We start from the raw sequence: 22,963 nt of genomic DNA, 5'->3' as shown, positions 1-22,963 counted from the left end.
TCTGCCTGTTCTGCTCCCCTCTCTGGCTCTGGTGAATTCTCTCATCCTCCCGCGCTTCTGACTGTACCCAGTGCTTGTATAAATAAATAAATAAATATTTTTTTTTAAAAAAGTTCAAAATGAATTAACTCAAAAACCCAAATGAAGCAAAGGAATCATTATTAAAGGACTATATTTAGCAGCCAAGAGAAACAGCTGCTGTCGCTCTCAACACACCTACTTAGCTACCCTTTTATGTACAGTTAAACTGGCCCTCTGATTAAAAATGACCAAAATCAACCCTTGGTTAAAACTTAGGCAGTAAAAAGAATATAATGATAAGATCTTGGACATCTCAAAAAAGTCAATCAACAGACAACTAACCCAGCTTCTAAAGGGGCAAGAATGAGAGTAGCTCTGGGGATGCAGGCAGCACAAATTTAGAGAGGTGTCAGTATTGTATCATTTGACTCAAGTCTCCTATTCTAGGACAAAAAGGTACAAGCAGCCTAGCTCAGGTTCTGTACCACCTTTAAGAGGATGGATGTAGACCCTGGATCAGCAGAAGATTCCATCAAGGGCATGGAAGAGGGATCAATACTCAAAGTAGCAAAGACGCTGTTAGCAAAAACTGGTAAAGGGAGGCTGGGCAGGCAAAATCAAAAGGGGTATAATAACAATAATAGCCACATCCTTGCCTGAGACCAGTGCCTTTCTCATATTCTCATTTAATTTTTATATCAGCTCTATGAGATGGCAATCATTACCCTATCTTAGTGGTGGGGAGACTGGGGACCAAGGACATAGCTGGTCCATGATAAAGCAGAGACACTACAGTGTCAGTTTACAAGACCACTGTGAGAATGTCACTCAGACTTTTCCTGTGCTGTTTTATAGCGTCTACAGATAACAAAATAATCAAGCCCAAATGCTCCAGCCTGGCATTCAAGGGCCAGTCAACACATCCAACATTGGCTCCCATGCCTCTCAAATCTCTGCAGGGTCCATCTGCAAGCTGACAGTCACTCATGGCTTTATGCCATGAGGAGGCAGCTATGCTACAAGATGGACATGGGCCCAAGTCCAGAGCTGCCTAACTTTGCCCTTGAAGTAAGTCCATTCATTCACTGGTCAACCACCTAAAGAGGCTCATTGCTGCCTCTCTGCTCACTAGTTTTTCCTAACTACAGTGTGCATTTAAAATGCCAGTCAGGGTTTCAAAGGTTTATAAAGCACCTATTCCCAAGGAAATATCTTTATCGTTATCCTATTGCTCTTGAATACTTAAGGTTCTGAATCAGCATTTCAGCATTTTATTATATCTTCAGCCTTATCAGCTGACGATTTAGGGAGCTTTATCTTATTTCCCCAATTTACACACATTTTTAGAACCCCGGTAACAGTAAGGAAAGCACTCCATAAAGTTTCCACTAGTATTTGTTTTGGATCCATCACTTTCCTTCCAATAGTGTGTAGGAAGATACCCCTTTGTAAATAAAATAAGATACCCTTTGTAAATAACACCCCAGTGAACCTTTCAGACATTTATTTCTGTATCTGAAGACTAGAAAAGGTAAAGTGCAGAAGTCACCAATTTCACTCAAGTGTGAGGCTGGTCATCCTGCCCTTCCCAGCTTGTTAAACTCAACATCCCCTTCTTGTCCAACAGAGCAGAGGCTCCTGTGGGTTCAAATTACACCACTACCTAGCTGTTTGCTACCTTGAATCAACTTCCCCTCTCACACAGCTCCCATTCTCTCCCATAGCAGCCCATGGATCTCAGTCCTACCAGGACAGAAATAATGTACTGAAACACACTTGCCACTCTGGTCACTCACAGCTGCTGTAACTTTTATCATTTATATACTACACTACATGAATATATTATACAGTCAGCATTCCTGGCCCAAAAAAAAAAAAAAATGTAGGCACAGTGACTGCCAAGATAAAGAAGCTACTCTAAGTTCTCCCATTTACTCTTTGCACTTCTTTGCCATTGCTGTCTGCCTCTTACATTTCTGTGGCCACATGCGCTCAAATTGGTAAGCACAAATCTAACATCACAGCAGACAAAAAGCCCCGCAGCTGTGTGCAGCCCACACTCAGAAATGAATCACAGAGTTATTTAACCAAGGGAGAAAAGGACGCTGCAAAGTCTTTCCATGAAAACAAGGGTTTTGGTTGTACAGAGAAAGACAACTGATTTGACCTTCCTGCTCACCGCAGAGCTTTCACACTTACCGCCTGATTAGCTAGTGTCTGGAACTAATTAGCAGGTGTGGCAAGAAAGAAAGAAGAAAACAAACCTTGGCAACTTTCTCTCAGGGAATTGATGACTCTGGATTTGCAACAGCTCCTCCAGGACAGAAGTAACTGAGAGCCCAGTGGGCTGAGTTCATTATTCAAAAAGCGTCCACCTATTTTTAGGCACCCCCACCAAGTAAGAAAAGTTAAAAATTCACCCCCGATTACATGGTTGCTTCTTTGGCTGTAGAGGGTGCCAAAAATATCAGTGACAAACACCTGAATAGCTCAGACCCTGGAGCCTGTGAAAAGTCAGGGGGCAACTGTTTGCTAAGCTCTGGGACTAACACAGCAATGAAGGAAACACAAACGTGTCCTACTTCTCTATGTTGTGAACCAATGCTATCTCAATTTAAAAAGTAATAAGTAGTTATTACTTTATTATAATAAATTATTGATAAATAATAAGTAATTATGACTTTATTAATTTTTAAAAGGATACTACTTTTCTGTAACTACTATTTGTACAAACCAGCACAAAAAAAAGCAAACGTGTCCTCTGCAGACAAAAGATATAATTATATCCTCTAACCTACCGTAACTCACTGGGAGTTCCTGAAAGGTTTCTGAAGCCAAAAGAAAACAATAAACCGTTAAGTCCTTTTACTTTTATTCTTGGCCACAGGAATAAAACATGCTTACCCGGGATAGTGTTTTTTCTCTTACTTGCATTAACACACAAATAATTTTCTGAGTTTAAAATGCACTCTAGCATTTCACCAACGCTATGTCAGAATACAAAGACTTGACCCCATTCCATGGATTCCCCGCGGTGGTTAAGTGCAAAAGAATCAAGACATATGTCCGAGTTAGCCTTCAGTCTCATTCATTTGGCCTTTCCATTTTTCAGAACTCAGCTACCAGTCACATAACCAGACTTCAATATTTACATTTTATATGACGTGCAAGCTGGTGAGGACTATATGAATAAAAGCATCACGTTATTAGGGTAAACTCACTGACTTTGGTTTCAGAAGTCCAGTTCCTTCACTGTTAAAGGCACCTGATGCTGGGTAGTTTCTTAGCTAAGCAGAACATTATTCACACACTTGGGAAATACAAGGATGAATTTCAGATTAGGTGTGTCCAGCCCCTCACATGAGTTACACCATACACATAACAGATGCTCAGTAAATGGTGGTTTACAATAGCCAAGCCACACCCTAAACAATAGCTACAGGAGTCAGCCTACAATTTCAGATTCCCTCCCTCACTCCTGAAAGACTGGGGCAGAGGGACGCAGTTTTTCCTATATAGAAATCAGGGTTCACAGCAGAAAATATTACAGAGGAGTAAACACACAGACCCAGCATATTAATGGAGAAAAGCAGCTGTCATTAATGGCAGATACAGGTGATCACACCATCCCTGAAAATGCGTTTGCTTTGAAAACTTCTTGAGTGGGACAAGAAATGTCCAAGTGGACAAAATGGCCTGAAAGATTATTTTCCTTTAAGAGTCACTCTGAAATCTGGTTGTGCAAAGAGAATGAGAAAGTCCTCACAGACCTCTTATTCCCTTTCCCATGTGACCATGTTACCCTCCCCTGGGACTCCCAGGCAACTTCAAAGTGGGGCCTGAGGACCCACAATCTCCCCTTCAGCACCCTTACTTCAAGACTAACTTGAAACATGCTGTTTACCCCTCATAAAAGTACTTACAACTAAAACTCAGATTCTTATCACCCGCACCAAACAAAGGGTATGTGTCCACCCTGCCAAATGTTCCCTGGGAAGGAAGCATTCCCATCCAGAATTTGAAAAACAATTAAACAAGGATGGATTTTCCCAGCCATCCCATTGATTCCCTCCCCAGCATTGGCCACCTTTGCCCAAGTTCTTGGCCAGCCGATGTGCACTAACACATGGGACCCAGATCCAAGCTTCCTGCTAAAAGTGTATTTGTTGGTCTCTCAAATTCTCTCTATTTACTATTCCCAAATTAAGTAGCAGGCTGGTGAGTACAAAATATTTACTCTACTTGGAACAGCCACCCACTTTAACATTCTGCTGGAAAAAGGAACCAAACATGGCAAGTGGGGGTCTGATCATCTCTACATTCTACAGATGCAGAGGCCACCACCCAATCTAGCTCACCGAATTCATGGCTGCTGCCTGGTATCCAGAGCCTGGACTTGGTACGAGCTTGGCTATTTACTTGAAAAGAGAACTTGGTTCTCAATAAAGCAAAAATACACAGAAGAGTAAATGCAAGGGTTTGGGATGCTGTTTGGGGAAGGGTTTTACAGTCTTTTCCACCAAGAAGGAAGGAATGAGTGCTGCAAGGATTAGCACCCTTGTGAAGGAGTTTCTGTGGGCAATTTGTAATCTCTTAAGATCTACGACTTCCTTTTGCCTCTCAAGTTGCGAGCATGAGCTCAAAGAGAATGCTTGAGGTGCTTTATACTATCCTGGGTTTCCTAGGCAGCATTTTAACAACACACAGGTCTGTTTGCAGCTCTCCACAGGTCCCACAGTACAGGCACCAAGTGGAACCGGGAAGAGGAAAAAAATAAAGCTACGGATGCTGATAAATTCCCACTCAAGAGCAGGTAAAAAAAAAAAAAGATTATTATTTTCAAGGGCTTACTTATTCACCAGGACTGTGTGGAGTGAAATGCCTTACAGAGTTTACCTCATTTACTCCTTAATCAACCTCCAGAACAAGAACTAGTGCCCCATTTCACAGATGAACAAACAAGCCCACAAACTAAATCGCCCCATCTCCCTAACCCAACAGCCAGCTTGCACTTCTTTGACAGGACGGTGTCTTCCAAAAGGCAACCCTCTCCACCAATGGCAAGTCTTTCTCTTGTACCTATGTTCTGAAGGCAGAGGGATGAGAGAAGAAATCTGACTGTCACTCCGAGGACTACAGCTATATAAAATGTACTACTGGAAGATGAGCTAAGGTGAAAAAGCATTCTACACCAGCACTTTCAAGTAAAAACACAATGCAAGCCACAAACGTGTGCCACGTATGTAATTTTAAACTTTATGGTAGTCACATGAAACAGTAAAAAAAGGCAAAGGTGATGTTAATTTTAATGATTGGATATATTGGAGTAAGTGGAGTCTATCATTAAAATTAACATCACCTTTGCCTTCCACTTACTCCAATATATCCAAACTATTGTCATTTCAATAGACCATCAATGTAAAATTTTAATAAGATGTTTTACATACTTTTTTCATGTCTCTGAAATTCAGTGTGTACTTTAAACTTACACCAAATCTCAATTTACTTTTTTTTTAAAGATTTATTTATTTATGCATACAAGAGCTGGGGTACAGGCCAGAGAAACAGGGGGGCAGTGAGAGGATCCACCAGAGACAGAGTGGGGAACAGAGCAGGCAGACTGACTGAAATACTCTGCTGAGGGGAGCAGTGAGCGAGACAGGAGAGGTCTGCCTCGCCATGTGCAGAAATTTCTCCCTGGCCGGCTGGGATCGAACTCGTGCTGCAGAGGCTGTGGTGCTTAACCCCTTGCGCCACCAGGGAGGCCCAAATCTCAATTTAGATCAACCTCCTTTGCAATACTCAATGGCCACACATAGCTAGTGGCAACCACATAAAATGCAAAGCTCTATAGACATTTCATAGTGCATAAGCTCAACATTAGAAGAGACCTTTAAGAAAGTTAAATTCATATCCAGGAAGCAAATAAGGGATTACTTGATGTCATCCAAGCACCTCGTATATTACCAAATACCACACATCTATCTGATGCCAATTTCCAAAAGAAGTCCTCCTTTTATCCCTACTCTCCAACTTCCTTATCAAAAGTAATACCAATCACAGGAGCACTCAGATTTTGAGAAACAAGCCAAAGTAACAATGGATTGATTGAGAGTAAATACAAGATACTTTTCCAGAGATAAACAACAAAGGCACAGGATCTAACCAGTTAGTCAGAGTTTTAAAATCTGCTGTCACCAAACCCATACTTAATACTCATTTAAACAGCACAGAATCCAGAAAGGTGTCACTTTAGAATACAAACAGTCCTATAAAAACCTCAGGGCTTTGAAGAAAGGAAAAATAAGCAACTAATTTTGGATCCATAAACCTCCATTAGTAGAGCTCACCTATTAGAATATGATGTAACCAACATCAAGATATTGGATTTTTTTCACCCTGAATAAATAAATGTGAACCAAGTATGAGCCCAGATCAATTTCACGTAGAAGGAAACCTTTGCACCTGGTACTAGTTATTGCTAACTGCTCTTTCAAGTCAATTTCAAAATAGCTCTATACTTAAAAATTGCCCAAGTAGCAGCAAACCTATTTGCAAGGATATACAAGCCCTTTGGATATACTTCTGCTGATGCTATTTTCTAAGGATGACTAGAGTATCCTAGTGTAATAGCACAGAAATGGCACAAAAGTCCTCTCCCAAGCCACCTCACACAAAGATTCTAAGATCCAAATCAACCTCGTGATTGATTAGCAATGTCTGCATGTGCGTCTAAGCCCAATGTTGAAAACTGCAAAATCATATAGGGAACAAGAAGATAAATACACGTGCTGCAAACTTGCACTGTCCAGACCTAGGCATATATAACCTAGTCATATAGAGAATTTCAGTTTTGAGAATACCAAGCATAGCCCTAAATCTATGCTACTAGTTGCAGTCAAGTAGGGCAAATTAAAATCTAATAGTCATCTTTCATAAATCCGTCAATAGAAAATGTCTCTGAATATCTACGTGTGCCTTAAATTCATCTAACACCTTCTGCCAGCACAGAAGGAGGCACCACAGCATTCAGAAAGCTAAGTTCAAATTCTATTCTGCCACTTCATTAACTGTGGGGCCTCCACTCTCCTTGAATTCCAGCTCTTCCCCCTCTTTACAGGGTAGCATGGCATTAATTTCAGAGCATATTTATACAAGCTTTTGTTTCATAAATCCTGAGCAACAGCTTTTAAAAGCAGGTCCTGTTTATAATGTCCTGTGTGCCTGATGCCTTTCTGGTGTTTTGCACACAGGATCTCATTTAATCATCACAAGGACTCAGAGGTTGCTACTCTCATAAGCCCCACTTTACAAATGAGAAAACCAATATGGGTAAGTAACTGGTTCAAGTGAATAAAGGACAAAGCTAGGAATCACCAACCTGGGCCAGTTCTTATCTTGACTGACAGACCTGTGCAATCCAAAAACCACACATTTGCCACTGGCCTTTCATCAGAATCCACCTGTCTCAAGTCTCATTTGCTCAAAACCTATATATCTCAAGACTTATAAGTTATTTCCACAAATTCTTCTGTTTATCTGGTCAGCATACTTACATTTCCTGCAGGTTCTCCAGAAATCAATTTTCCCTTCCACTCAGCATGCTGGAATGAAGTCAGAAATCTCAGAAACAGCAACTTTCTCACATCAGTTGAGATGCTTCGATAACTGGAGAAGTTTTTCTTTTAAAATGCACACCCTTAAAAAATGTTCAGAAAGAACTCTAATGCCTGAGTTACCCTCCAACTCTCACAAATGAGGTAATTCTAGCAGCTTCCTCACAAACTCACCAATTGAGAAATGAGGGGCTCATGCCTAAATTGTCAAGAGATTTTCCGCACCTTCCACTCATGGTCTTTGCAACATGCAAGCACAAAAAATGACTAGTTTTAAAAGAGAAAACAACTGGTTGGAAGAATCATCAAACAGGGCAGGTATAGAGTAGCAATGTGTTCTAGAAAACTTAGCCTCTGCCTGAGCACACTGCAGCCACCATGATGCACCAGTCCACATCTGTCTTAGGCAGGGCCATCAGCCACGGTGGTCGACCAAGACCTGTCAAGCAAGTGAAACTAGCCCTGGCAAGTCCATCTCTCAGTCCAACCTACCCAAAGTACACCAGGCAACAGAGCAACATTGATCTTCGTACTCCACAGTTAGCTCAAGCAAGCTCTGCTGCCCTCTACGTACCTCATGTCACTATTTCTAGAATAACTGAAGCAGAAACAAGCATGCCGACTCCTCCTGCACCCTAAAGCCAAGATCTTCTGATGCAATGAACTCCAGGTTCACAGAATTTAGCTTAAATTATTCCACAAGAGGAAAAAGGAAAAGGTTTGTGGTCATCAAAACATAACCCTGTTAGGGCCTCCCCGGTGGCGCAGTGGTTGAGGGCTGGGTTGCGAAGCTGCCCGCGGCCGGTTTGATCCCCGGCTGCTCCCTGGCCACCAGAGGAGGGTCCCACATGGCGCGCAGACCTCTCCTGCCGCCTGCTGCTCCGCTCAGCAGTGTACTTTGGTCCTTCTGCCTGCTCTGCTCCCCGCTCTGGCTCTGGTGAATTATCTCACCCTCCCGCGCTTCTGACTGTACCCAGTGCATGTATAAACAAACAAATAAATAAATATATGCCTCTATATAAAAAAATAAAATTTTAAAAAAAAAGAAAAGAAAAAACATAACCCTGTTAACAGCCCACTAAACCTCTACTTAGAATTTTTCTTGTTTTCACCAGTAGACACCTTGGTGGCCAGCAACAGAAAGTACAAACTTTTTTTCTTCCCTTTTAAAAGGAGAAAAAACATAATGACAATACAGACATTCTGGATTCTCTCGAGGAGGATGTTATTAACCTTGGCAACCACTGCTCTTAAGAGGACGCAGTGTACAATTTCTGTGACATCAATGTCTTATAAGACACCCTGTACTTGATTTAAAAAGCATCTATTCATTCTTTCAGTCCTCAAGTATGACTACCACTACCTCGATACTTATGTTACAGCAAATGAAAGAAGAAATAAGAGCCTACTCTCAATAAGCAGTCTAATTGGGCACTGAATCATACATGAAGAATTCATGTATATTACATATACATTATATTATGTATCTTATATGTGATCACTTAAAGAACACACACTGGAATCAGATCTTCCATCTGTCCATGCCAAATGCTGTCCATGCCAAAAACTCTACTCAGTATAAAGGTCAGGTTTTTGTATGTTATTGTTGGAAAGATTAAGATATGTGCTATTTCCATCATATATTAGAAATCCATGCTTGAGAGTCATGTAAAAAAATTAGCGGAGCAGGGATATACTGTGTGAAAAAAAATTAAGATGTTTGGCAAGGAACCCTCTAAAATGTCATCTCCAATATTAATTTACTCAGATCCTACTATATTGGTTGGTCATTGGTCTTAACTCTCTTATTCCCCTTCCCTCCCCCACATACATCATCCTCTTCTTGGGTAGTATGGTAACAAGACAGTGGCCAACGGAGCTAGTTCTTAAATCAAATGACAAATTTTTTCTTCAAAACACAACTTGTTTTAATTGAAAAATCCAACTGCAATTTAGCTCACCAATAGAAGTTGCCATATTACTATGAAATATCCAAGCAGCAGGCCATTTGCAGAGCCAGAAAGGGATACAACCAGAATAGCTGAGTTTCAGCTTTATAGACCAGACTGATAAGAATGAAGTCATTTCACGAACCAACAACACGTATGCCCACACTAAGTGCATACACACACATGCACACTCACACAACAATCAACCCAGGTAATATAAAACCCCCAAACAAGCAACAACAAAAAATCTGCCCCTCAGGTAAAAATCTAGAAATCCTCTATATGAGGGTGGCAAAAACCTCCAGGGACTAGCTGAGTATTGTAAATAACCGCTACGGGAGAGGTGAGTGCCCCATCTCAGGAGGGCAGCTGCTATTTAATTCCATCTTAGTGTCATTGCCAAGTAAGAAGACAGGTCCTATGCTGCAGTACCTTCCAGTTTTTCAAGAGTGACCAAGCTTTGTATGGGAAATTCCTAAAAGTTTCCCTTTGCTTTGGTCACTATTGTCCCCTCACCCCCAACCCCAGAACCTAGAACAGTGCTTGGTTCACTGTAGACACTAAGGATATACTTGTCAACGGCATGAATATGATGCCCCATTTTTTTTTTTAGATTTATTTATTTATTTATACAAGCACTGGGTACAGTCAGAAGCGCGGGGAGAGTGAAAGATTTCACCAGGGCCAGAGAGGAGAGCAGAACAGGCAGAAGGATCAAAGTACACTGCTGAGGGGAGCAGCGGGCGGCAGGAGAGGTCTGAGTGCCATGTGGGACCCTCCCGGTGGCCGGGGATCGAACCGGCGCTGCAGAGGCTGCGGGCAGCTTCGCAACCCAGCGCTCAACCGCTGCGCCACCAGGGAGGCCCGATGCCCCAATTTTTAATTTAATTTTTTTCTTTTAAATACAGCATGGCAAAGAGAACTGTTATCAAACAGCTGGCCAGATGACACCTGCAGAGCTCCAGCTAACCCAAAATGCTGTCCTTTCTACATTTCTCTTTTCCAGAATCAAAAAGATCCAAGAACTAGCTTTGTGGACACTTTTGGACAAAGAATCCTGTCTCCATTATCAGAATCATAAATCACATTAGTCTCAACAGTGACACATAACTTCCCCAGTATGAGCAAACTTCCATTTTTTTGCCAGGAGAATAAGGTTCAAGGTTTTAAAACAAAAAATAGCTTATAGGCATTCCTTTAACCTAGATCCACTTACAAACTTGTTTGCCACTCCCTTGGGATATTCTGTAGCAAGGTTAGGGAGATAATCAAAGGGTTCTTAGACAGCGCCTTAGGAAGCAAAGTCTCAGAGGCAAGCTAACAACAAGCACACCTCGCGCATCACAATACAACATGCACCAGGTATCTAAAGTGCAAGGCGCAGAAAGGCCACAACCTTTCCCAACTGCTCAGGCTGGAATCAACAATCCCTAATATTCCAGAAGAATTTTTTTTTTTTTTTAAAGAACTGTGGTACATGCCAGAGGTATGAGGATTCACCAGAGACAGAGTGAGGAACAGAACAGGCAGATAGACCTAAGTACACTGCTGAGGGGAGCAGTGGGCGAGTCAGGAGAGGTCTGTTGTGCCAGGTGGGTAGCTCCCTGGCTGGGGATCGAACTCACACCACAGAGGCATGGCCAGCTTCACAACACTGCACTCAACCCCTTGCGCCACAAGGGAGGCCCCTCCAGAAGAATTTTATAAGCAAGTTAGTTAAGGGTAAGGAAAACAACCCCAAAGAAACTGAGGGTCTTGCCCAGATCCCACGGGTTTGGCTAGCTCCCACAGCCAGTGCTTGACTCCAGAGGAAAAATCCAGAACCCAAACAACCTCTTGCCAAGTACAACTCCCTCAGACCTTTTCCTGAAGTCCTGATTCTGAGCCTATAGTCCACATTTGTGGACTGTGGGATACTAATAATACCTCTTTGTTATAATGTAATCACATTCAACACCCCAAATAGAAGTTCTAAAATTATAAATTAAATCATTTAGATCACTCTAAAGAATAATAAAAAAAAAAACCTCACCACCAACAAACTCACTCTACCCACACTTATTATCAGCTTATTCAAAAGCTAAAGTAATTTGCTAAAAGGTCATCTCTTCAATGTAACCAAATAAAATCTCACACTAATTGTATTACTTCCTTATTTAATTGTAGCCACTACAGGAAGACACCTTTATTTCACCCAGTGTTTATGGGAAAAGTAGTATGGTGAAATACAAAAGTCTAAATCTGTCTTATAATTGGCCTTACTGTACAATTAGGAAAAAACTGCTTCCAGCAAATAATAACTTATCTGAAATTCAAAAGAACCCTAAAACGTTTAGAGATATGTATTATAGCCACCCCAACTTACTACAGGGGTAACCATGCACATATGACAACCTCCCTCAGCTTTAGTTTCCAGATCCTAAAGTGGGGACAGTCATAAATTCTATCCATAATTTCCATGCAGGAATAAAGGCATATAAATAGCTCAGTGCCTAGACAGTCGCAAGTACTTACTATTTCCATTTTAAAAATTAAAAAAAAAAAAAAAAAAAAAACATCCATTGCCCCAGTTAACATTGCTGCAACCAAGAATTTCAACTTTGGCGACTGCCCTTTGTGTGAGGCTGACTGGCCTTTGTGTGAGGCTATGTAAATATGTGAATTCCAGACCCCCCACTCCCACCCAACCCCACTGTCATGAGAGATGTTGGGTAATTTGCCCAAGGCAGCCCTGCTACTACTATGACAAGGCTAGGGCTTAGTGTCTACACTCACTGCACAGAAACACATCTGAAAAGTGTCATTTTTTTAATGAACTCATTTATGAATGTTACTTTGTAACATTTAACCATATAACCATTCCTCAAAAGTATACCCAACAAGACTAATTGACAATTGACTTCACTCTTTTTTTAGAAAAATAGTATCATGGACCCAAAAATAAGGCCAGTTGCCCTATTTTCTCACACGGAAGTGTTACATACTCCATGAACTATGCTTTCATTTCTTCTTTTTTAGTTGCTAGATTTCAGCAGCCAACTGTGTCACTTTGCTACAGCCCAAAAATAGCCAAGTCGAGTAGTTTAAAATCACATTTTGTTGTTTGGCCAGAAAACCATCATGCTGATTTCAGTTTGCAAAAAATTGATTAGAGGGCAGGAGCGCTGCATGGTGTGTAGTTCTCTCTTCTATGCTTTGTGAGTTTGAATCCATGAAGATATGGAGACAGAGCCAGGAGTGTGTTCAAGTGTACAATATAAAAGCAGCACCCGGAGACTACTGTTTGCGTCCCATTAGTGTAACAAAATTAAAACCAGGCAGACACATTCTCCTTGGTTACTGGCCATGCAGTCCAGAGGGCCTTACAAGAGGAATGAATTGGCATCCCGGGTAAAGGACCAAGTAACTTTTTACAAAGGCTAATACCACACAGGGACCTTGAAGATCCAGAAGGCCCCTTTTCAACCTTCAGAAAACATTCTTCTCATTTTAAGCTGGGAAACTGGAGACCTCTTTTGCAATGTAAGAAAGGTACAGGATCTCCTGCTGGATGAAGTACCTTATCCTTCATTGAGACATTCTTATTCTTTAAACCTCAAAATTAATCATCTTACTAAATATACATGGGGTGTCCTCATGCCAATTCTTATTCTTTTTCACCCCCAATAGCAAAGCTAGGTTAAAAAAAAAAAAGCTATCATCCACATTTATGTCTTTTTAAAAGTTTTTGTTTTTACATAGTTGTCCTTTTCAGTTCCATTTTCCTTTTCCCTTATCTGCCCAGATCTCTTAAGTATATAACAAATACAAATTGCTAATTGATAAATTACTAGTTACCATTGTGATATTGCAACTTACAACAAGAAATAAATGTCTGGTTTTCATTCTATTTCTAATGCAGAACTATTAAAACTCTTATTTCCTAAGTGAAGAAAATATACAGGTGTTTTGTTATGTCAATGAAGTGACAGCAGGACTGAAATTAAGGATGAGGGCTGGCTGCAAGGAGAACCAAGCTTGTGACTAGAGGGTTGGAACGGTCAGTTCCAAAATCCTGACCTCAGAATTGGGACGCAAGGCTGAATCAATCACCAATAGCCAATGAATTATTCAGCCATGCTGTGTAATGAAGTCTCCATAAAGACGCGAGAGACAGGGTCAGGAAAGCTTCCAGACTGATGAACACATGAGATTTGGGAAGAGTGGTGCATCTAGAGATGGCAGGGAAGCGCCCCACCCTTTCCTCACACCTGCCCTGTGCATCTCTTTCATCTGGCCACTTCTGAGTTAGATCCTTCTATAAAAAAAAAAAAAAAAAAAAGCAGTAGTCTAGTAAGTAAATGTTGCTCTGAGATCTGTGAGCCGCTCTAGCAAACTAATAGAATAATCAGTCAGAAGTCCAGATAACAACCAGGACTTACAGCTGGCAGTAGGAAGGTGAAGTTGGAACACCAATCTATACGTCAGGTTGGTCAGAGGCACAAGCAAAAACCTGGATTTTGGAATTTAGTAGCCAAACCAGAGAATTATAGGAGGCTAATCTGGTGTCCTTAGGGGAGTGGGGGAGAGGGAGGACCCACACAGTGATCAGAATCATAACCAAACCTTAGGAGTCAGGGTACTATCGCAACACCAATTCAGACAGGGGTGTGAGGGAAAGACCCAGAAAGGCTATATCACTTGTCAAGTCTCAGCTAGCTCAGCAAGTAATATGCTTACAGACCATATGCTTACAGACTTCACTATATTCTGTACAGCTTTCCATAGTTACCCTATTAGAAAGGAAATAAAAAACAGTAAGAAGTTCCAGACCTCTAAAAGATTTCTGCTTGCTATCTGCTGATAAAACAGTGTGGCGACACATAAACTGGTTGACAGACACAAAGTTCTCCTTCATTATGAAAGCTCCCCCAGGACACCCCAAGTATAACACTAACACTACCCAATAGAGATGGGGAGAAGCTTCAAAAAAGAAACAGGACACATCTGGAAGCTGGTCAGCTGTCATTCCTCTAATGCAGTCCTCAAAGCACTTCTTAGGTTTTTTTCAAAAGAGTCACATCAATATAGTCATAAAAACAAACAACCATTAAGCCTGCACAAGGCTGGCAAGTCATATCACGCAGATGACAACTGATCCTTGAACACAAGGGTTGGAGCACTGACCCATGTATAGTCAAATATTCATGCATAAATGTAACTCCCCCAAAACCAAGCAAGCCAGAGAAAAGAAAATAGTATTAAGAAAGTCAGGGCCTCCCCGGTGGCACAGCGGGTTGAGAGCCACGCTGTGAAGCTGTCCACAGCTTCTACAGTGCAGGTTCGATTCCCAGCCGGCCAGGGAGAAACCCACATGGCATGGCAGACCTCTCCTGACTCCCTTGCTGCTCCCCTCAGCAGTGTTTTCCATCAGTCTGCCTGTTCTGCTCCCTGCCCTGTCTCTGGTGAATTCTCTCACCCTCCCGTGCCTCTGACCTGTACCCCAGTTCTTGTATATAAATAAATCTTTTAAAAAAAGAGAGAGAGAAAATAAGTCATAAGGAAAAGAAAATGCACTTACAGTATCGTAAATGTATTGATACAGTAAGTTTATATCATCTGTTTACGAGGAAATCCAATCTAAGTGCACCGACCCTTGCTGTTCAAACCACTGTTGTTCAAGGGTCAACTGTACATATATATTTCCCTGCCAAAACACCAAACGTTTTGCTATGAATGATACCAGGTGAAAAGGCCCCTCCATTTCTAGGTGTCCCCGTTAAGAGTCAACAGCACACAGAGCCCCCTAGCTACTTAAAGCAATTCTGCACAGTCCTCAATCATAAACTTTGCAGTCCTTCTCTTGATACGAACAAATCACAAATTTATGTTATATATCTCAATCACACTTTTCTAAGATGAATCTCATCCACGATACTTCCAGATATATTTTCTAAAGAGACAGTAACAATTCTGTGGGACAAGTTTGAATCAAATTTGAGGACCTGTAGGAAAAAGTGAAGGATAGTTACAAAGGCTTTTAAAACACCCATCTTCTTTTGGAATGATGTTTCTGGTCACAACACCATGTGATCACAATAAAAAAAAAACATCAAAATATTCCATAACGAGTAACTTTTTTTATGCACACATGTGCATTTGATCTTCTAAGTCCACAAAACATGGCCACAATGATGAGTTTGGTACTTTGCAAACAAGATACTTGCTCCAGTGTCTCAAAGAGGGAACCAGAGGTATCTCAGCTTAAATCACTTGCAAATATTTCCTGATGGGGCCTAATGCATGTGTCATTCTGAGACAAATTCAGTGACTGCTGCTGAATTCCACAAGCTCTCACTGCCTGCTGGGGGCAGGCTCTTCTCAGAAGAATATTTCTCACTTTCCGAAGCCCCTCAGCAGCAGCCTTAATTTTGCCTACATCAAGCCCATCTGAACTAGCTAGAAGTAGGGACAGGGCACGGTGCCTTGCCTTCCTTAATATTATCAAATATACAGGCCTTTTATTCTGTATAGATACAGCCAAAAATGCAGTTTTGTAATTACCAGCCATCATCTCATAGTGCTCAGCCTGCAACCAAAAGGCACCAAAGGCATTAGGGGAGTGGGGGAATGTCAATCAATCAAGCACTCTGAGATAACTTCAGATGCTCTGAATTTCTCTCCTAAGCTTTGATTTATGAACTGTGACTACATGAAAGATGTGCCCCAGGATGAAAAGTGTTCATCATAATTTTTCAAACCTTGTAATTCAGAATGCACACTCATGTTATGTTTTGCCCACTTAGAAATGACAGTTGTCCTGCATGCTGTAAGTAAAATGTTAAATGGAAATTCTGATTTAAAAAAAAATCGCACTATAATAGGAAAGAGAAAGCAATAAAGTACTAGCAACATTTAACTTGTTTTCTTCATCTACATAAGGCTAATCTAAGTCTAAGACTGTCCTTTTGGTCAAGAAGTTTCCAGGAAAATGGAGAAGGTAGTAAGATAGCTGGTCCCTAATAACTATTGCTCGGGGGCATTTTAAATTATCTTACATAAATGGCAAGAAAGTTCATTCCAATTGATGTACTGCTACATAACTGATTACACATTAACTAGGGAGTTTTTCAGAAGAATAGAAAAATTAATCTAAAAGGGTTTTGTTTCTGTTTTGCTAAATTAAGTCATCAGCATTCCCTATCACAGCAATATAATCTTTTTCGTCCATGAAAGCAGGTCCATAATCAAGGGGAGATAGTTCTTTTTCTTATTTCTACTAACCGTTCCTATAACCTTTCTGCCTCTAGCAATAGCTACTTCTCCTATTCCCAAAAGGCCCTGTTATGCCTATTTACATTAATGTTCTAACTTCATCCACTCTGTAATATGAACACCGGTTAGTCGGAAAGATCAAAGATTTCATTCCATTAGTGTGTCAGAGGGACTGGATTAAAGATTCTTCATTTTCAAACAAGACATTTGAAGGAGGGGACAGCATGATTCCACCTTTCCTTCCTAAGAATAAGACTGCTGACTTACAGCTACTACTTTTGCATTTTCTAATAAAGCCATGCTAGCTGCCCAATAGTACTAAAGCATGTACATGCAAATACACCAAGATGGCTTAAGGGAAATTCTCCAAATATCAATCATGGCTCCTCGGATTCTGACACATCCAAGGTATACAACAAAGCTTATCCATCTGAAGTGTTTCCAACATCAGCCTTCTAGATGTAATGTGATTACGGTACAAAACATCAGAATCAAAGAAAAGGGTTTCACTCTGAGGGAAGAAAAAGAAATCAATAAAAAAAAATTTAAGCTTCTGTGGAATAGCTTACGAATGTAAAATACATAAAATGTTAACCCTTGGTAACATTTTATACGCCATAGGAAATAATAAAATTCTCACTGATTAGCAATACATACCAAATGCCTAAATGAAGTATGTGTAAGAATGCTTTAAAACAATGAGGTGTAGGGGGAAAGAGAGGGAGGTATAAAAGATGTTAAAGTCGTTAAGGAGATGCCAGCTGCATTTTTCTATTTTCATAATTTTTTCCATAAAACAGTATTTTTAAAAAAAAAAAAGATGTAGGACAAGCGCACACTATGCTCTATATCATGTTTGCCAACATTTCAGGTTTGGAAAGTGGAAACATCACTTGAGAATCCCACACCTGCCATTCCGCTGTTGAGAAACTATAAACCAGTTTCCGATCCGCTGGGAAAAGGCTCGTGCCGGGTCTGTTTCCAAAACCCTCCCAAATTATAGCCACCATGTATTCTAAACAGGAACTGAGAAGGCAAATGCAAGGGAAAGTTGGTGTGATTCTGAAACAAAGTAAGAAGGGATTGTGATTAAAATCTCCCAAGGACTTTAATCCAAAACGAGAAGGATTTCTATTCCTGGGGTTAACCAGCTAAACGCTTCCAAGGTAATGTCAGGAGAAAAGGGTGTCCCAAAGCAAACTCGGGTCTCCTCCCATTTTCCAGTCGACTAGAAACTCGGGCCGCCTTCGCGCCAAGGGACATGCACAGTCGAAGAGTGTGGGAACCCAACCTCCTGGCCCCCAACCGCACTCCCATTGCTGCCCCATCGCAAAGACCCAAACCAGTGAAGGTGGCAGGAGCCCGGAAAGTGGCTCGGGGGCGCCCCCTGAGGTCCAGCGGCGTCCCGGCACCTTCGGAAAAGGGACAGGCTGCGTCTTCCACGACTGTGTCATTTCAACTTCGCTGGATCCCAAATGCTTCTCCAGCGTGTGTACCCTTCTCCAGCGGCCACTTTTTCAACCCGAGTCCCTCTGCCCTGAGTTCCACACCATTTCCTTTCCTTTTCCCACACTCGTCTGCTCCCCGGCAAGGGAGCTATTTACCTCGCAGCGTGGGCACTATAAGAAAATGAGGAAGGCGAGAATTGTCCAAGCCCCTGGAAAGCAGTTTCTCTGGCGGTCCTATTTTGGATTTCACGCTTCCTCTGATACCAGGAAAAAGAAAATCACGGCCGTTCCACCTACTGAATACCCTGGTCAAAAAAGACGGCCAAGGTGGAATCCAAAATTCCACTTATTTCGCATGGCTGTTTGCTCTCTTGCTGCCTCCCTGTGCCCCCATTAAAGCCGGGCCCTTAGAAAATTCGACCCAGTGTGCACACCTGAGCCCACTAGACCCGCAAGTCCATGGCAAAGAAGAAAGTCTAAAAGAGGCAAGTGATTAATACAAATATTGAGCTTTTAAGGAGTAGAGGGCATTTTTAAGGGGGAAAGTTTGGATCGCCCCTACCCCCAGTGGAAGCAGGAGCCTTGTGGGCACCCCCCAGGCCTCAGGGTGAGTGTGGACACACGTCCTTTCCCTCGGCATTTGAGCTGGCTCTCTGGGCTGTGGCAAGAGCTCCGTGCAGATCCGGAGACAGGAGGATGCGCAGAGGGAGAGGGGAAATAACGACGTAAAGCCGGCGCTTTCCCTCTCTGCCCCTCAAGGCCATCCCCGTCCCTGCAAAGGAGACACTCGCCGCCAGTCCCCGAGGGCAGCGAGAGCGCCCGCGCCCAGGGCGCACGACGGAGCCGGGGGACCCGCTGCACCAAAACCGCGCACTCGGTCCGCGGAGGGACATGAGGCTGTGACCAGAGAAGCAGAAACCTCGGGGCACGTTCCTTCTCTTGGTTGAGCTAACCAAGCCACCTCCGGGCGTGCAGGAGCTGGTGGATGAGAGAGCAGAAAAACGGGGTTCTCTGTCTTTAGGAGAGGACGCATTGAAAAGCGAATCCTCCGTCCCTTCTTCCCACCCCTTCCCCGGGCTGGGGGAGAGAACGTGGTGGCCTCTGCCCCCAAAGAGAGGGCCAGACATCTTCGAGGGAGCTAGGAGATGAGGGAATAGAGGGGCTGCTGGCCTCTGCCCTCCAGAAGGGGAGAGAAGGCGGGTCAGTTACTGGAGGTTTCAAGTAGAGGGTCGGCGAGTCGCACACCGCTACGTGCAGCGATTTATTATCGTCAGCAATGGCCAGTATCGTTCCTGGCTTAACCTAGCCAGAAAGGAGCCGGTCTGGGTCCGCCAGCAGCGCACAGCCTGCAAAAGGGCAAATAGGAAGGTAGGTAGGGCGCGCGAGACAGGAAGAAAAAAGCCTGGGCGCGAACAGCCACCCAGCCGCCGACCCGCCTCCCCTCCCCCCCGCTCCAGCATTGCTACCCGAGCGGCTCCGAGGAGCAGAGTGGTGGGGTAAAAGGGGTCGCGAGCCGGGGCTCGGAGAACCATGGATCTCGCTGAACTGCCTGATCCCCTGCCCTCCCACCGCGTCCCGGCCCCCACGCCTGGGGAGGCTGCCTCACGCGGGCACCGCAGCGCAGCCCGCGCCTCAGCCCCGCGAGGGGGGCGCTCCGGCCCCCGAGACCAGAACGCAGACTGCTCCTAACCTCCCCCATCCTCCACGGCCAGTCACCGATTTCCATCCCCATCTCATCCCCCCGCCCTCCCCCCCACACACACACACCAGCCTCTCCAAAAGGTCTAGAAGCAGCACAGCAAGCCTCTCCTACTTCACTCCCCACCTGGGAGAGCGGCACACCCTGAGCCCCCCAATCCACAGAGGCACCCTCCCAATGGCCCGTGTCCCCAACCGCCCCAGAGCTCTGGCTCTCCGCATCAGATAGGCGGTGCGAGTCCCCTTTTCTCTAGACTCCGGTTCCTCCAGGTCCCCAAGCCCGAGAGCGCAGATCTCTGCGGCCCCTGTTTGCCTCACTCGCCGGCCCCTCCGGCTTCCACCCTCCCCAGCCACCAGCCCCAGCCAGCAGAGCCCGAGAGCGGGACCCCACTCTCCTCCCCGGGCGCCCGGACCCCTCCAACCTCTCCCGGGTCTCCGCGCCCCGGCGACAACTCCGCATGCCCCGCGCGCGCCGGCCAGGGCCGCGTCCCCTCGGCAGCCGGCACTCACCCGGGAAGCACACGACATAATGGAGCACAGAACTGGTGATTTTCAGGAACAAAATCCACCAACACGGTTCCAGTAACCTCCGCATGTCCGAAAACGCACATCGAAAAGAGAAAGGCAGGGGGGGTAAACTTGTTGAATAAGTTCTTGCCTCCGTACGAGCCTCCGCTAAGCCCGGCTCTCCCCCTGCACGCCCGCTCCACGGGCCCCCTCACGCTGCGCGGCCCGAGTCCCCCTGGAATCCGGGAAGACGCCGAGCGCCCCCCGGAAAATCTCAAAAAGTGACCGGGAACGCGGAGCCACGCTGGGGACGATCCTCGGCGCAGAGAGGCTGCTTTCTGTTCAAAAGGCAGCAAGTCGAGCGGGCAGGGCGCGGAGTCGGCGGACGGCTGCGATGCCTGGGGGCCCCGGGCGGGCAGGGACCGCGGGTGGCGGCGACGACCAGCCGAGGATCCCCAACTTGAGTCGGCAGCGCAGCGCCCCGGAGAGCCGGCGGGCGGCGGCTGGGCTGAGCGCGGCGCGGCGCCTCTGGGCTTCAGGCAGGCAGCTCCTTCCAGGGCCCCGGGAAGGAAGGAGGCATGTTTGCGAGCGGAGAAGGGGAGGGGAGAGGCGGGGGGAGCGACGAGCCCCCCAAAATAGAAACCGCCAGAGGAAACGGAGGAAAATACAAAGGATCTCAGAGGGGCGCAGAGGCGAGGGCGCCTTCAGTCCATGCTCCTGAAAGTTGTGGCTCCGGCGCAGGCTGGGGAGGAAAGCGGAGCGCGGGGCTGGAAACTGGCCATGCCTCCATACAGGAAGTAACATGTGAGCATGGATCCTGGCAGAGACTTTAAAGCCAGCGAGCGAGCGAGCGAGCAGGGGGCGCGCGGCGGCGACGCACGAGCAGGGGCGCGCGGGAGTGGCGGGGGCGCGCCGCCGGGACAGCCGGAGGCTGGCGCGCGCGTTCCGCGCTCTTAAAGCAGCCGCGCTCGGCTCCCGCCTCGGAGGGGTCCGCTGCCCGGGGGTTTTGCGCGCTCCCCCGGGTCCTGTGGGAGCTGCTGTGGCAGTTTGGGGACTGGGGACAACTCCAGCGCAGTCTCAGAGAGAGGGAGGCGGCCAGCTGCCTCTGGACCGACCAGCCTTTGCCAGATTCCCATTCTTGGAGCTCTTAAAGATACCGCGCTTTGCGCGGGCTTGGCGGGGTCTCCCCTCGTCCGCGGACTTCACGAATTCGGAACTGGGGCGGGGGCCAGGGAGGCTCAGGTCTGGGGAGAGGAGGGGGCAGCCAGCTGCCTCATTAGGACCAGGGGATTGACTGTTCAGTTCCATTGCCTAGTCAGCGCCGCGGCAGGGCGCGCCCCGCGCATTCCCTCCTCGGCGCCCCTAGCCCGGCGCATCCCCCCCGCCCCCCAGCTTGGAAACAAAGCCGAGCGGCCTTTGCACTCGGCTGAGTTGGGATTTAATTTTTTTGCCTTTTCGGGTTTCCATTGGCCAAGTCAACGGAGAGGGGGTGGGGAGAGGGAGGAATAGCCATCCCAGGCTTGCAGAATCCAGCCCTTCTGAGCCCCACCACCCTTTTGTAGGTGCCACGAGGAATTGGTGGCAGAGTTTTCCCAACTCGCAACTCCACGGACAGGAAGGTTCCCGCAATCCGGCCTAGTAATGGGGAGGGCGCAGGAAGTGTGCCTGTTATCCCCGGCGGGGTGAAAGCCGCGCCGCGGGGCAGGACCGGTTTCCTGGCAGCTACCCGGGGAGCGGCAGCCTCTTTAGCAATCGAAAAGGCGTCCGGGGTAAATGGGAGGACTGGGCTTATCGGTAATGAGTTTTGTCCCTCGGCTCTGGGTGAGAAGATCTTTATCCGTTAGGCTTCTAAAACACCCGATTTTTTCCCTCTTACGCGGGTACTAAAAGTGGGGGAGGCGGGCTTTTGATTAAACGTGTAATTGAGCCAAGGTAATTAGCCATTTGTAATTTTTGACTAATTCTGCCTCTGTTTAAAAGCCATCTTGACATATTTCTAAACATGCCCCTGCTGTTTCAGCCCGCCACCCCGAGTCCCCCACCCACCCAACATCCCGACCGGATGCTCAGTTTTAAATAATATACAGATGTTCGGAGATCCTCCCGCAAGATGTGATTAGGGAAGCAGTTTCACACCCACACTTCCAAAAGAAAAACCTTTGAAAAGTTACGTTTGGGATTACAAACTAATAAAAGCCAGGAAGTTCCCTGCGAGGGCCCGCGCTCTATCTTTAGCAGAACGGGGGTGAACACCCTCCCCAGGGTGGAGAACGAGTCGAGTTTGTTTGCTTTGGAATTTGGTGCTTCCTGGTTTTGTTGGAAACCTGACTTCCCTTTAAATGCTTGCGATGCTGCGTTTTCTTGGGAGTGTTGCATGTAAGGATGTCCATTGAGAAAAATCAGAATGACCACTGCGTGTCTGCCGACCTTATTAAAGACCGAGCGATAAAATCGGGGAATTCATGGAATT

The 22,963-nt window shown here is 45.2% G+C and overlaps 1 protein-coding gene across 3 annotated transcripts in view; it reads right to left on the bottom strand.

Annotated features, from left to right (window-relative positions):
* Positions 1–21,335, bottom strand: part of PTPRG (protein tyrosine phosphatase receptor type G) — a 671,624-nt gene extending 650,289 nt beyond the window's left edge. For 2 of the 3 annotated variants that reach the window (XM_054695203.1, XM_037492051.2), the window contains exon 1: positions 20,497–21,335. In XM_054695203.1, the coding sequence (XP_054551178.1) occupies positions 20,497–20,581 (85 nt within the window). In that variant the 5' untranslated portion in view covers positions 20,582–21,335. The remainder of the gene's footprint in view (positions 1–20,496) is intronic. The other variant, XM_054695207.1, reaches the window with a different exon arrangement.
* Positions 21,336–22,963: the final 1,628 nt, after the last annotated feature.

Source organism: Talpa occidentalis, unplaced genomic scaffold (genome assembly GCF_014898055.3).
Source record: "Talpa occidentalis isolate TD23 unplaced genomic scaffold, MPIMG_talOcc4v2.1 talOcc4.10, whole genome shotgun sequence".
Classification (NCBI taxonomy): domain Eukaryota; kingdom Metazoa; phylum Chordata; class Mammalia; order Eulipotyphla; family Talpidae; genus Talpa; species Talpa occidentalis.
The sequence above is the reverse complement of the archived record's forward strand: the minus strand, read 5'-3'. Positions and strand labels throughout refer to the sequence as shown.